Raw genomic sequence first — 14,384 nt, 5'->3', positions numbered from 1 at the left:
GGAAACAGCCACAGAAATGGACGGAAAAATCCTGGTGATTATTGGAGGGTCTCCAACATTCTGATTTAGGTTGGGAAAGGTTTAGTAAACACTGAAAAGGGCAAATATCACAACAGGAGACAAGGATAGTATTGCCATAATTTATTTCTTGAAATATTTCATAAAAACACAAGTTTCCCTTTCAAAGCCCAAATCCCAGGCAGTCCAATGCTCACTCTTCTTTACTCCCCACAAGTTAATCCCTTCCAAACAAGGCCTTATTTGCAGACGGCTTCAAAGATCTCCAGAGTCCTCTTAATCTCCCGGATCTGCTTAGCAAGGATGTGAACAGGTTGCATGGAGCGGTCCAGCTCCTCGCACCTGGCCATCAGAGTGTACATCCCTTTGATGCTCATATCCACGGATTCACCCAAACTGTCCACTGCATCTCGGTAGGTCTGGATGTATCCTACACTGAGCGCCGTCATATTCTGGATCGTGCTGTTCAAAGCTCTCAACATCTGGTCCACTCTCTGGGCCACATCCGTGGTCAGCCTTTCCAGATCTCGGAGGACCTGTGGGTCCACTGGAGGGATGTCTGCAGTTTTGCCTCGGACAGAGTGTTGAGATGACATTGAAGAGGAGGCGGGCTCTGTATCGTCCAGACTGCCCCGAGAACTCATCTTGATCTTCATTTGCAGGTTGTTGGCCACAAAGTGTGTCAGGTCTCCATCGTAACTCACTGTTCCTTCCAATTCCAAGGCGCTTGATATAGTGGCCCTCCTTCCTTCCTGGCTCTTGGATGCCCCGTACACCTGGCTTATCCCATCCAGGCTGTGACTGTCCAAGAGACGTCCTCCGGCCATGCTTTCCCTGGCTGCAACTCGCACGGGGTTCGGCAACCGCCTGGATTCTTCCCCGGCTACGGAATTGGACGAAGGGGCTTGGATGTGGACCTGGGCCATTATGTGCTGCCCCTCCATCAGGCAAATGCAGGATGGTAACTTAGGAATCGCGGGGAGAACCGAAGCAAGGAAGGAGAAGGTGCAAGGCAAAGGCGGAAAGGGGGGGCTGGGGGAGAAACGCAGCTTCAAGGAGTTTCAAACGAAAGATTCTTCCGGAGACACAGAGCATAAAACCGACCCTTTCCCCCCATTCTCCTACATCTAAACACACACGGAACTCCTTCCGCTTCTCGGGGGGGGCGGAGATTTGTCCAGGAAGAGGCTGGGGAAAGAGCGGATTGGCTAGAGGGGACTAAGGGACGCTTCTCATTGGCTGTTTCCCGTTTAAAGACCCACCAATCAAGGGGGAGAAACCGGAAACTCTTTGACTGGTTCTCTCTTCTGCCGGAAGGAGCGTGACACAAAATATCATCCTGAGGAGGAGGAGGAGGAGGAGGAGGACGAGCGGAGCCTGAGATGGTATTAAAAGATCAGAATGTATTGTAAAAAAATTTTTTTTATTAAATTCATATGCCTCCCAACTCACCTTCCTGGACTTTAGTTTTTAATCTACGCTTTATTTCATTTGCTCCTACACCTGAACTAAAGAGCCTCTTGTTGCGAGTGAAGAAGGAGAGTGCAAAACTTGGGTTGAAACTAAACATTAAGAAAACCAAGATCATGGCATCTGGCCCTCTCAATTCCTGGCAAATAGATGGGGAGGAAATGGAGGTAGTGACAGATTTTATTTTCCTGGGCTCCAAGATCACTGCAGATGGGGACTGTAGCCAAGAAATTAAAAGACGCTTGCTCCTCAGGAGGAAAGCCATGGCAAATCTAGACAGCACACTAAAAAGCAGAGACATCACCCTGTCAACAAAAGTTCGTACAGTCAAGGCTATGGTCTTCCCAGTTGCAATGTATGGCAGTGAAAGCTGGACCATAAGAAAGGCTGAGCACCAAAGAATTGAGGCCTTTGAACTACGGTGCTGGAGAAGACTCCTGCGAGTCCCTTGGACTGCAAGGCGATCAAACCAGTCAGTCCTAGAGGAGATCAACCCTGACTGCTCTTTAGAAGGCCAGATCCTGAAGCTAAAACTCAAATACTTTGGCCACCTAATGAGAAGGAAGGACTCACTGGAGAAGAGCCTAATGCTGGGAAAGGTGGAGGGCAAGAGAAGAAGGGGACGACAGAGAATGAGGTGGCTGGATGGAGTCACTGAAGCAGTAGGCGTGAGCTTAAATGGACTCCAGAAGATGGTAGAGGACAGGAAGGCCTGGAGGAACATTGTCCATAGGGTCGCGATGGGTTGGACACGACTTCGCAACTAACAACAACAAAACCTGAATGAGATTTTAACACAGCTGTCATTTTCAAGCAGAAGAATGTATATTCCGTGAAAGAAACGTAGAACTGTGTTCCTGAGAGTTGGATCCGCATCCTGCCCTCCCTTCGGCATTTATCCCTAGTTGGCTCTTCCCATCATTTAATGATAAAAGCTCTTTGGGCTATATCGGAAAGGGAGAGGCGGGTGCAGGATTGCTGGTCATGGAGATGTTCACCCTAAGAAAGGTGACAGCAGCGAAGCAACAGAATCATGCAAGACTGTTTCCCATTTTACCTAAAAACTTACACCAGGACATAAATATAGGGACACGTACAAAAGCAGATGTATACAGGTAGTCCTTGACTTACAACAGTTCACTTAAGGATCATTCTAAGTTACAATGGCACTGGGGAAAAAAGGCTTATGACCGTTTTTCAGAGTTATGACCTTTGCAGCATCCCCTTGATAATGTGATCAAAATTCAGATGCTTGACTCATATTTATGACAGTTGTTGCAGTGTCCTGAGGTCATGTGATTGCCTTTTGCAACCTGACAAGCAAAATCAATGGGGAATTAAAATTCACTTAAAACTGTGTTACTAACTTAGCAATTGCAGCGATTCACTTAACTGTGGCAAGGTCATAAAATGGGGCAAAACTCACTTAACACTTGTCTCACTTAACAATAGAACTTTTGGGCTCAATTGTGGTCATAAGTCAAGGACTACCTGTATACATCTTTGAAGTTGCCTGCATTCATTTAATCCTGATTTCCAGTTCCTTTCCATTCATCATTTATTAGAATTCATTACAAAGCACTCTTCAACTCTTACAATTTTTTTCTCAGAAGATCCAGCTGTTTTCAAAGGGGGGAAAGAAATATAGGTCTCAGTCTCTGACAAATCTTATTAATCCTCAATATTTTGATTATGAGAGCAATATGAAAGAGTCCAAAGGAGGATTCAGACCAGCTTTTCCTAGACTGAAATCTTTTAAGTTGATGGGCTGTAATTGCTATCAAACAGCTGATGTGGCTAAAATTAATAGAAACTTGGACAGAACAACTGGAGAGCTAGGATGAGGGATTGATTAAGGTGTTGGACAAGTAGGGAGATGTGGGTTCAAGTCCATCCTCTGCCCGAAGTATTAAGCTCTCAGTCCAACTTAAGATTGTTGTGATGGAGAAAACACACTATAATTTTTTTTTCATTTCTCAATGAAGCACTTTTCAGACCAACCTATGTGTTTGTCAACCTTAGCAATTTTAAGATGAATGGACTTCAACTCCCAGAATTCCCCAGACAGCATGGAATTCTGGGAGTTGAAGTCCATTCATCTTAAAGTTTCCAGGGTTGAGAAACATTGTTAGACTGAAAATTACTCCTAGGAAGTTCTTTAAAAAGAAGGAGCATAAATAGCAAGACACTTTTTCCCCCCCTCCTGGCATGTCATGTCACCACCTCCAAAGAGTATAATTATGCAGAAACTAAAAAAAGTTGGGAAAGTTGATAGAATTTGCACCATTTATTTCAGTGATGTTCTTGTAACAAAGATTATTTCCACTGAGGCTTCTTTTTCCCTTAAGTGGACTAATTTAAAAAATCAGTTATATAATGAATTATTACAGGCATGTATTTGTATTTGTTGTTCCTACTAGCCAAAATGTATTATTTGCATGTGTATTATCTTTAAGAAACATCTTAATACAGTGAAGTAACTACTTGTATAAATATCACCCAAGCATAGCCTAAGGCTTGTGCAGTGCAGCCAAGATACAAACATGTATTTTGCTTGTTCAGAAACAAAACAATTATTTCACATATTCAGTGCCTTTAGCTTCAGGAATCAGACTGTCATATTTGTAAACCAATTTAGAATGTTTTAATCTGAAAAATGTATTTTCCAATTCTATCATTTCAAAAAGTTGTTTGGAAAAAAGCAACAGGGGAAAGATGGGATTACTGAATTATTTTGATTACCTTAGCACTTTATTCATTTTTGGCTCACTTGGACAAGTGCCATTGCAACTTTAAACAGTCACTAAATGAATGCTTGTAAATTGAGGACATGTACTTATTGTTCAAAATTGTAGTGACTTCTAATATTTGTAAGCTGCCCAGTCACCTCGGGGAGTTTGCCAAGATGGATGCCAAACAAATCTAATAAACAATTTTATCTGTATCTGCCTGCTTGATTGCCGTTTTGGAATCAAGTGTTAGCTTTGTATTTTACTTGATCTGAAAATGATTCAATGACCCATTTCTGCTTTGGTAATTTCATAGTTTTGGTACTTTTTTTTAAAGCTCACATATTGTATTCACCGGGCACTTTCTAACCATTAACTGAAGTTTGCATCTGAAACCATCATTGCTGACAAATCTTAAGGATCCTTTTAAATATCTCCTGGAATGGCCCCTCCCCCCAGACTATGTGCTCATTTACTCTGATTCAGGAAAGGTGTTTTTCTAACCAAGTCTGTTTTTAAAACTTTTTAAATAATTCTGAAATGCCTTAAGCCACTCTTTGTCTTCTATTTATTATTTTAATCTGCTATTATTTGCTGGCTTTTTAAGGAGTGTTTTTCTTTATATCATTGTGGGAGACTATATAATGACAGCCACAGGAAAGAAATTTAATATACATAAATATACTTAATCTGTTCTGCTACATGGGATAGCAGAAAATATAGTGGGCAGCATAACTGGAAGTGGGAAAAAATATTGCAGCTACCTTTTTGAGTATTAGCATTCTACAGAATTGAGAGATTTCTTAACATAATGGTAGGTAGTTGGGGAATTCTGAAAATTGGTCCACGCATCTTAAAAGTTACTGAGGTCGAGAAAGATTAGGTAAAGGTAAAGGTTCCCCCTCACATGCGTGCTAGTTGTTTCCAACTCTTAAGGGCCGGTGCTCATCTCCGTTTCAAAGCCGAAGAGCCAGCACCTGTCCGAGGACATCTCCGTGGTCATGTGGCCGGCATGACTAGACGCCAAAGGCGCACGGAACGCTGTTACCTTCCCACCGTAGTGGTCCCTATTTTTCTACTTGCATTTTTACGTGCATTCGAACTGCTAGGTTGGCAGAAGCTGGGGCGAGTAACAGGCGCTCACTCTGCTACGTGGCACTGGGGATTCGACCCGGCCAAACTGCCGACCTGATTGACAAGCTCAGAGTCCTAACCCACTGAGCCACCGCGTCCTTCAAGAAAGATTAGTTCATATTCACCATTTATAGCCCTACTGATGGTACAGAACAGTCTGCTCCATGGCTATAGTGACTAACTCAAGTATCATGAGCTTTGTGGTTTTCAAGCAATATGTTGTGTTAACCAGCTGTATTGTTTCCTTCAATAAATTCAGGTAAAATAAACTACAGATAGTCCTTGACTTACAACCATTTGTTTAGAGACTGTTCAAAGTCACAAACAGCACTGAAAAAATCTGATTTGACTGGTCCTCGCACTTATGACAACTGCAGCATCCCCAGTTGCATGATCAGAATTTAGGTGCTTGGCAACCGGCAGGTATTTACAATGATTGCAGCAACCCAGGGTCAGATGATCATCATTTGTGACCTCCCCAGTTAGCTTCTGACAAGCAAGTCAATAGAGGAAACTGGATTCGCTTAACGATTGTATGATTCACTTAACAACTGTGATTTCCTTAACAGCCATGGCAAAAAGGTCATAAAAATCAGATGCCGCTCACTTAACAATCACCTTGCCTAGCAACAGAAATTCTGGTCCCAGTTGTGATTGTAAGTTGAGACTCCCTGTGTGGCTATTGTACTGTGTGAGCTGGTGCTGGCTGAGACCAAAAATTAACTAAGGATATCATCAAGACTTGCAATGTTCATGACTTGAGGCTTCCCATTTACAGAGATACTTGCCTTACTTGGGGCAACAGGCGAAATAACACACAATAAGCAGCCTTCTACAACAGGCTTAATTGGCACGATTTATTCAGGTTAGCCTAGTGTGCATTTTTTTTTAAAGATACTGTTTTCAATTTTTATCCAAGCAGAATAAGTGTGGCCTTTCAAACAGTCTCTATAATAGAAAATCGGTAAGGCTGCTCTTCAGAGCATAACCGAGGTATTGGAGAAAACAAGTGCGATCTTGGGACATTTTGTGTCTCCTGTAGAAAGCTAAACATGGACCCAAATATACAGTTCCAGGAAATGTAAAAAATTCTATACGCATGCTAACAAAATAAGCTTGCTTCGGTGATCGGATTCCTGCCTGGTGGCTCAGCAAAACCTTGCTTTGTCCATCTGGAATTTCTTCAAGCGTGTAGCTTGTTTTGCGTTGCAATCAAACATCAGCCACTATTAGAAAGCAAATTATTTCTCAGGACCAAGGGACAAGTTTTAAAAAGTCTCCTCTCAACTTCTTTAGCGTTGCAGTATACTAGGTTACATCCATGTCATGCTTCACTTTTTTCAGCTACTCTAGAAGCTCCTGAAGAATTGAGGTGAGGAGAGAGAGAGGGAGAGAGAGACTGATACAAAGCCAGTCTTTTGTTTATTTATTTACTCTTCGCTCAATGGGACAAGCCCCAACAGGCCTCTCTACCTGTTCTCTAATGCCCTCGGTCACTGCAACTTTCCCTGCCAGAAAAGAAAGCGGAGCAGAGAAATCCACCCTTTTACTTAAGATTGTTGTTTCTCAACCACAGCAACTTTAAAACCTGTGGACTTCCCTTCTTAAAGTTGCCAAGATTGAAAAAATACTGACCTAAATTTCACACCTGAAACCAGGGTAGGAATTTGGAGATGAACTCAAGGTGCCAAAGAAGCCGATTCAAGGCCATCCCCTTGCCAAATGTTAGCCCGTTCCGTGAACGAGGAGCCAGAATTACCCTTCCAACCTAATCTATGTCCCAATTGGTTACTGACAGATCAATCATTCTCTTTTCTTATGCACTGGTCTTTGCAACTGGACCTTAAGGAACTAGCTACGTCCAACAGCTGTTACCACACTCAGTACAACTATAAGGCCCTTCCCCCAGGGCCAAGTCATCTTGGTTGGGTTTTCGGGGTCTAGACTCCAGGTGAAAACCTTTACCACAGTGGCCGCAGATAAGAAGCCGGTTGCCTTCTTCATCGGAGCTATTATTGCCATTGGTAACACTGATATCGGCACACAGAGTATCACGACCAGTCATGCGTGGCGTCCCAATGCTTCCATCGTGGTGGTCCTCGATGCCGCCATCCTCAAAAGCTGGGTCAACCTCGCAGAGGAGGTCATGGCTCATGCTGGGGCTGCGAGCGTTGGTGTGAGTGCGACGGTGGCGAATGATGTGCGAGCTCAGCCGAAAGCTCTTCCCACACTCGGTGCACACGTAGGGCTTTTCCCCCGTGTGCACCCGCCAGTGGTCCACCAGATTGGAGTGGTGGGTGAACCTCTTGCCACACTCAACACAACCGTAGGGTTTCTCACCCGTGTGGGTACGACGGTGGTTAGCCAACGTGGAACTCCCCGAAAAGCGCTTCCCGCATTCCTGGCATTGGTAGGGTTTCTCTCCGGTGTGAGTCCGCTGATGGCGAGTAAGGCATGAGCTCCCGGTAAATCGCTTACCGCACACGCTGCACTGGTAAGGCGTAACCCCTGTGTGGCCGCGCCGGTGCAGGTTGTAGTTGGAGCTCTGGGAGAAGGCCTTGCCGCACAATTCGCAACGATAGGGCCGTTCCCCGGTGTGGAAACGCCGATGCTGGAGGAGGTTGGAACTAGCCGTGAAGGCCTTGCCACAGTCCCCGCAGACATAGGGGCGCTCCCCGGTGTGCGTCCGCTGGTGCTTGGTGAGTGCCGAGCTCTGGTTGAAGCTGCGGCCGCAGTCATTGCAACGGTACGGCTTCTCTCCCGTATGAATGATCTGGTGCTTGGCCAGGTTCGAGCGGCGGCTAAAACTCTTCCCACACACGCCACAAGTGTTTGGGTGCAAAGAAGAAGACTGCAGGAATGGAGAAGAAAGCGTGGAGGAGGGTTTTGAAAAAAAAGGACACACCTGCCTAGACCTTGTTCTAAAATGGGTGCTCAGGAAGTGCAGCTTATTTGTGCTCCATCCTTTCAAAAGTGGCATTTTTGCCAAGCACGGTAGCTAACGGAATTTATACAAGCAGGGGCTTCTGCAGAAAAGGGTCAAAAAAGAATTAAGATGCTGCCCACAAAGGCACTTTTTACAGGTCGTCCTTGACTCGCAACCATTTGTTTAGTGAACATTCTGCACTGAAAAAAGTCACCTATGACTAGTTTTTACACTTATGACCATTGCAGCATCCGTGTGGTCATATGATCAAAATTCACATGCTTGCAACAGGCATGTATTTATGACGGTTGCAATATTCAGGGGATCATGTGATCACCTTTTGTGATCTTCTGACAAGCAAAGTCAGTGGAGAAGCCAGATTCATTTAACAGCCGTGTTACTTACTTAACAACTGCAGTGATTCACTTAACAATTCTGACAAGAAAGTTAGTAAAATGATACAAAACCTGCTTAATAGCCGTCTTGCTTTATCTAGGGAAATTTGGGGCTCAGTTGTGGTTGTAAGTTGAGGACTCCTGTATGGGCATTCTTGTGGCCACCATCTTGACTTTTAACATCCCCCTCCCTCTTTCTGCCTCAGAATAGGGAAAGATCACCAGTCTACAAGTTCATTTTTGTTTTCAATTGTACAATGGAAATTCAAATCTCTTTGGTGAACAGAGATGTCTAGGAAAGGGGTGCTACTCTAGAAAACCTGAAATGGAAAATTATTTTTTTTCCTTCTTATCACTTTAACTATCAGCCACCCAACTCTATCCTGAGGTAGGGAAGCAAACTTTAGAATTTCTTTCTCAATCAGCCCAGGAACTAATATGTGCTATGTTCTGCTCAACATCCAAGATAAAAACTTAGGTTCAACTTTTCATACTTAGGCTCAACTTTTCATAATATGTGGGCCTCTTATACATTCATTTATTATTATGTGTGGATCAGAGATGCCTAAAAGGGCAGGGTCAAAAAATTCAAGATGGCAGCTATAACCACAAAGTTGAAGCCCCGCCCATTTTCAATCTGTCATGTGCAAAGAGATGGGCTTTGGTTGCAGTCACTGCAGCCATCTTGACATTTTTGTCTCCTCCCACACGGATTCTTCTGGTATACAAGAGGTGGGTGAATCCAACAGGCACAGGAAAAAAGAACTAAAAAAAAATCTAAATAACATCAGCTGGGAATTCTGGAAAAAAGCAATCCTGACCCATCTTAAGGATATCAAACTTGGAAGTTGATTTAAGGGAGTTTTACCAGTGCTCCAGCCCTCTGAAGTGAAACAGGCACCTGGCCAAATTCTCCTTCAAAGACTAGGGTAAAATATGTTCTGTGTGACATGTACGTGAACCATGATACAGTCAGATCCTGGGAACTCTGCTATGTTTAGTCCCGATGCATAGCTGCGGAACTATTTCATCAAATAACCAGAAAGTTGTGCTGTTGCAAGGTTCAGCCAAAAAGCTATCTTCAGGGTATAGGTCTGGACATAAAGGAGAACCTCATATTCCCAAGATTGCTGAACAAAGCTCAGGGCAAGTTTCAACCATTCCTCAAGGTACAGAATCACAGAATCATTGGGTTGGAAGAGATCTTGGAGGTCTTCCTGTCCAAGTCTCCGCTCAAGGCAGAAGTCCTTAAAGCAGGGGTAGGCAACCTTGGCTCTTTTATGACTCGTGGACTTCAACTCCCAGAATTCCTGAGCCAGCATGGCACAGCTTGGAAACTCTCCCCTCAGCATAGCTGGCTCAGGAATTCTGGGACTTGAAGTCCACGAGTCATAAAAGAGCCAAGGTTGCCTACCCCTGGGCTAGGAGTAAACCATCCCATCTCTTGAAGTTCCCGCAGTTGCACTTCCTTACTACTCACCGAACCCTCTATTGGGATGGTGACTTTCTGCACCTCAAATTCTTGTACCTTCTGCTCCTCAGTTTCCACCTTCATCTCTTCCTGAGTTGAGGAACCTCGTGAAGGTGCAGGACCCAGCTGGTTTGAGCAGAGACAAAACAATCCAAATAATAATAACCATCTTTAAAGAACTACTTCTTTCCTTACAAGTTGGTTCCTCCACCCATCCAGCTAGACCAGGGGTAGGCAACCTCGGCTCTTTTATGACTCATGGACTTCAACTCCCAGAATTCCTGAGTCAGCATAGCTGACTCAGGAATTCTGGGAGTTGAAGTCCATGAGACATAAAAGAGCCGAGGTTGCCTACCCCTGAGCTAGACATTCAATGTTTCTGTCTTCCTTGTCTCCACTCACCAGTTTTCCACCTGCAGAAATTTCCATCTCAAATTCCAGATCGGCTTTCTCCCTTTTTTCAGTCTTTACTCTAATCAATCGCTTTTCTTCATTACCATGCACTCTGGCAGGCAATCTATCCCGGAAGGAAGAAGAATCCAGCTGGGAAAGCCAAAGGAGCAGAACAAGAGATTCAGCATTTACCTTAGGTTCAGTTAGTTCCCGAACAAAGAGACAGACACAACATCTGACGACCAATCTTAAAAGTTAAATGTCAACAACATATTTCAGTTTGCAAGTTCCTCATGCAAATGCAAGCAAGAATTTACACAGTGAGATGTGATCGCTAGGTTGTAAATTGCTACAACTAAGTGTCCACGAGGAATTCTGTGAATTGAAACACGACAACATGAATGCTAAACACTCAGCAAGTCAAGCCTATTTATTTTAGACTTAGATATATGTTCCAATTACATTTCGCAGGGAAAGCATTTGAAATGCCAAATGTGTTTCACATCACAACTTCTAAATGCCTGGTTTTGTTTCTTTTCTGCACTCATTTTTTCAAATCTGTGTGGTCTACAGTCATGCACAAGGCATCTGATACCCTAAACTTAACCATGCTTTTAGTAATCACATTAAAGGTAAAGTTTTCCCCGCACATGTGTGCTAGTCGTTTCCGACTCTAGGGGCCGGTGCTCATCTCCGTTTCAAAGCTGAAGAGCCAGTGCTTGTCTGAGGACGTCTCTGTGGTCATGTGGCCGGCACAACTAAACGCCAAAGGCGCACGGAACACTGTTACCTTCCCACCGTAGTGGTCCCTAGTTTTCTACTTGCATTTTTATGTGCTTTCGAACTGCTAGGTTGGCAGAAGCTGGGACAAGTAACAGGCGCTCACTCTGCTACGCGGCACTTGGGATTCGACCCGCCAAACTGCTGACCTTCTGATCGACAAGCTCAGCGTCCTAACCCACTGAGCCACCGCGTCCCTTACAGTAATCCCATTACAGCCGAGGAAAATATGCCTGTTTCATATCCAGCTGGTTCCTTCAAACTTCAGGGAAAAACACATGGCTTTGTTCCCTAGAAATTTTGGCTTTGTGCACCTTGATCTCTCGTATCCTTTCCACTCCCTTCTTCAGTCTAGCACTCAGTCCCAAGGATTCCCAGGACTTGCCCTCACCTTTCACCAGTGGTTCATCCATCTGAAAATACAGAAAGGAAGAAAGAGAATCTATTAAAAAGTTAGGCATAAGGTCCAAATTAGATATCAAAATATTCTAAGAACCTCCCATATTCTACTCGGGTTCTCCTATACTAGTTGTTGGAGTAGAAAGAAATATAAGATGTTTGGAATTTTTAAATTGGGTGTATGGCAGGAGATGTTCAAGGTTCGTGGTTATTTATCTTGCTCCCATCTTCATCCTCTGTGGGAGCTGCTAGAACAGGGATTCATTCCCTTGAACCAGGTTTTTCCTGTGCTCCCTTTGTCCTCATCTATCGTGAACGCTCAGGCAAAAATAAATGGCTTTGGGAGAGAAACCAGATTAAAAGCAATCTTCCTCTTTAATATTTATTTATTTATTTATTTATTTATTTATTAATGGGATTTATATCCCGCCCTATCTCCCGAAGGACTCAGGGCGGCTAACAACAATAATATACGATAAATACAGAAATTAAGATAAAATTAAAGTTAAAGGCCTCTGTGCAATAACTTAAAATTAAAAATAATTAAAAATTGTAAACATAATTAAAATCCCTGTCAGTCCAGGTCAGCCAGGTGAAAAAGGAGTGTTTTGAGGCTGCAGCGAAAGGACTGGAGATCTTGGGCCATCCGAAGCTCAGGGGGGAGCTGGTTCCATAGGGCTGGCGCTCCCACAGAGAAGGCCCTTCCCCTGGGGGTCGCCAGCGGACATTGTCTAGCCGACGGTACCCTGAGGAGGCCCTCTCTGTGTGAGCGCACTGGGCGATGGGAATTCGTTCCCGGTAGCAGATGGTCCTGCAAGTATCCCGGGCCTAAGCCATGTAGGGCTTTAAAGGTAAGTACCAGCACCTTAAATCTCACCCGGAGGGCAACCGGTAACCAATGCAGCTCATGCAGTAGCTGCTGGAAAGCAAGTAACTTGTCAACTGCCAGCCATCAGTTACTCTGCGACAGCCCCACGAAGTCAACGAGGCCGTCATAAAGACGGGATAGAAATCAAATCCATAAACAAAAAGGTGAAATTTTGAGTATAGCACTCAAAGCCCTCCCACAAATTGGCTGTATCCTTGAAGCAAGTCCAGACTTTTGTTAAATTCTTAGCATCACCCTTGTTTCCAGAAGGACCTAAAGGCAATATGGTATCTCCATGGAGGATGCAAAGTAGGACCCCAAGACCTAGTCCTGTCTGGACTGTGATTGCTAGAAAATAAAGGAGGTTGCCTGTACAGGTAGTCCTCGACTTACAACAGTTCATTTAGTGACCGTTAGAGGTTACAAAGGCACTGGGAAAAGTGACTTAGGACCATTTTTCACAGTTGCGACCGCAGCAGGCATCCCCATGATCAAAATTCAGATGCTTGCTTGGCAACTGGTTCATATTTATGACCGCTGCTGTGTCCCAAGGTCATGTGATCACCTTTTGCAAACTTCCGACAAGCCAAGTCAATGGGGAAGCCAGATTCACTTAAGCACCGCGTTAGCAACTTAACAGCTGCCGGTGATTCACTTAACACGTGTGGCAAGTAAAAACGGGGCAAAACCCCAACAAATTTCTCACTTAGCAACATAAATATTGGGCTCAGTCGTGGTGCGTAAGTCGAGGACTACCTGTATTTTTTTTTTTAAAAAGGGAATCAAATCTCACCAAGGCAGGCTTCTTCCCAGAGGTTTAAAGAGGCCTGGGAGCCCCCAGATTGACAGGTTGAACCCAGGAGCCCCTGACCCCCAGGAGCCCCATCGCTTGGCTGTCTGACACTCACCTGAAAGTTTAGCCTTCATTCCACAGCCCGGGGGAGGTGGGGACCCACAACAACAGCTGCTTCTCCCGCCCACGTGGGTGGGTGGCTTTCCTTTCCAGGCGATCTTTCTTTTTTGCGCGCAGCAACCCGGAGAGTTGGGGAGGCTTGGGACGGGGTGGGAGGGGAGGGCTTGGGCTGAAGCCGGGGGGGGGGTGGCCCGAGAGAAGGAGATCGGGATCACTCGGGGAAGGACGTTGAGCGAGAGGATGTGATTGCTTCCTGCGATCCGGGCTCACCCGGGCCTCTGGAGAGGAGGGGAGGGGGAGATCTTCGCCGATGCTGGGGAACAGGGCGATGGGGGGGAGGGGAGGGCGGGAAGAGGGAGGGAGAAGAACCAGGCAAAAAAGGATTCCAAGAATCCCCGCCCCGCCCTGGGCAGCCGCCCCAAAGCCCGCGCGATCCGCCCGTCCTTTCGAAGTAGCGACCCTGCCTCGAGGGGGTGGGCGGGGGGGGGCAAGGCTCCGAAGGGGACGGGAGGAATACTGGGCGGAGGGGAGGGGGGTGAAATGACAGAAGGCGGTCGCTTCGTGCAGATTGGCTAAGGTGGCCGGCTCCCCCTCCTCATCCCGCTTTGTAATTGGCGGAGAGAGTGAGCGGCTGCGGACAGACAGGGGCAACCGCGGGAGAGGCGCCGACCCGAGCAGGGGTTTGGACGCCCGAGTTCCTCGTCCCGCCCACTCCCCCTCCTCTTCCTCTACTAAGCCCTCCTAGAGCCGGGACATCCCCGTCGCTTTAACGCAGGGGTCTTCAAACTCGGCCCTTTTATGACTCGTGGACTTCAACTCCCAGAATTCCTCAGCCAGGCATGGTGGCTGAGGAATTCTGGGAGTTGAAGTCCATGAGTCATAAAAGGG

At 45.5% G+C, this 14,384-nt stretch overlaps 2 protein-coding genes across 4 annotated transcripts; both read right to left on the bottom strand.

Annotated features, from left to right (window-relative positions):
• Positions 1 to 36: 36 nt before the first annotated feature.
• On the bottom strand, positions 37 to 1,337 carry LOC308675972 (BLOC-1-related complex subunit 6-like). Its single transcript, XM_081341663.1, has one exon. It carries the CDS (start codon positions 960 to 962, stop codon positions 258 to 260), a length of 705 nt encoding a protein of 234 aa, XP_081197789.1. The 5' UTR covers positions 963 to 1,337; the 3' UTR covers positions 37 to 257.
• Positions 1,338 to 5,873: 4,536 nt separating this feature from the next.
• On the bottom strand, positions 5,874 to 13,799 carry LOC308676720 (uncharacterized protein). Of its 3 annotated transcripts, none has more exons than XM_081342721.1 (5): positions 13,492 to 13,799; positions 11,631 to 11,729; positions 10,546 to 10,686; positions 10,153 to 10,269; positions 5,874 to 8,202 (listed from the first exon to the last, which is right to left on the bottom strand). In XM_081342721.1, the coding sequence occupies exons 2-5, from the start codon at positions 11,727 to 11,729 to the stop codon at positions 7,207 to 7,209; spliced, it is 1,353 nt and encodes a 450-aa protein (XP_081198847.1). In that variant the 5' UTR covers positions 13,492 to 13,799; the 3' UTR covers positions 5,874 to 7,206. The 3 variants fall into 3 exon arrangements, with proteins under 3 accessions (XP_081198847.1, XP_081198848.1, XP_081198849.1); XM_081342722.1 differs by having other exon boundaries at positions 10,186 to 10,269; XM_081342723.1 differs by having other exon boundaries at positions 11,708 to 11,729; positions 13,492 to 13,515.
• Between the last annotated feature and the right edge of the window lie 585 nt (positions 13,800 to 14,384).

The sequence above is a fragment of the Vipera berus genome (genome assembly GCF_964194415.1).
Source record: "Vipera berus genome assembly, chromosome: W".
Taxonomy (NCBI): Eukaryota; Metazoa; Chordata; class Lepidosauria; order Squamata; family Viperidae; genus Vipera; species Vipera berus.
The sequence above is the reverse complement of the archived record's forward strand: the minus strand, read 5'-3'. Positions and strand labels throughout refer to the sequence as shown.

Excerpts from the sequence above, each read along its gene's own strand:
- LOC308675972 (XM_081341663.1), bottom strand. The coding sequence starts at position 962 with ATGGAGGGGCAGCACATAATGGCCCAGGTCCACATCCAAGCCCCTTCG.
- LOC308676720 (XM_081342721.1), bottom strand. The coding sequence starts at position 11,729 with ATGGATGAACCACTGGTGAAAGGTGAGGGCAAGTCCTGGGAATCCTTG. Across the intron at positions 10,270-10,545 it reads TTTCTGCAGGTGGAAAACTG|CTGGGTCCTGCACCTTCACG; the intron begins GTGAGTGGAGAC and ends TGCTCAAACCAG. Across the intron at positions 8,203-10,152 it reads CCATCCCAATAGAGGGTTCG|TCTTCTTCTTTGCACCCAAA; the intron begins GTGAGTAGTAAG and ends CCATTCCTGCAG.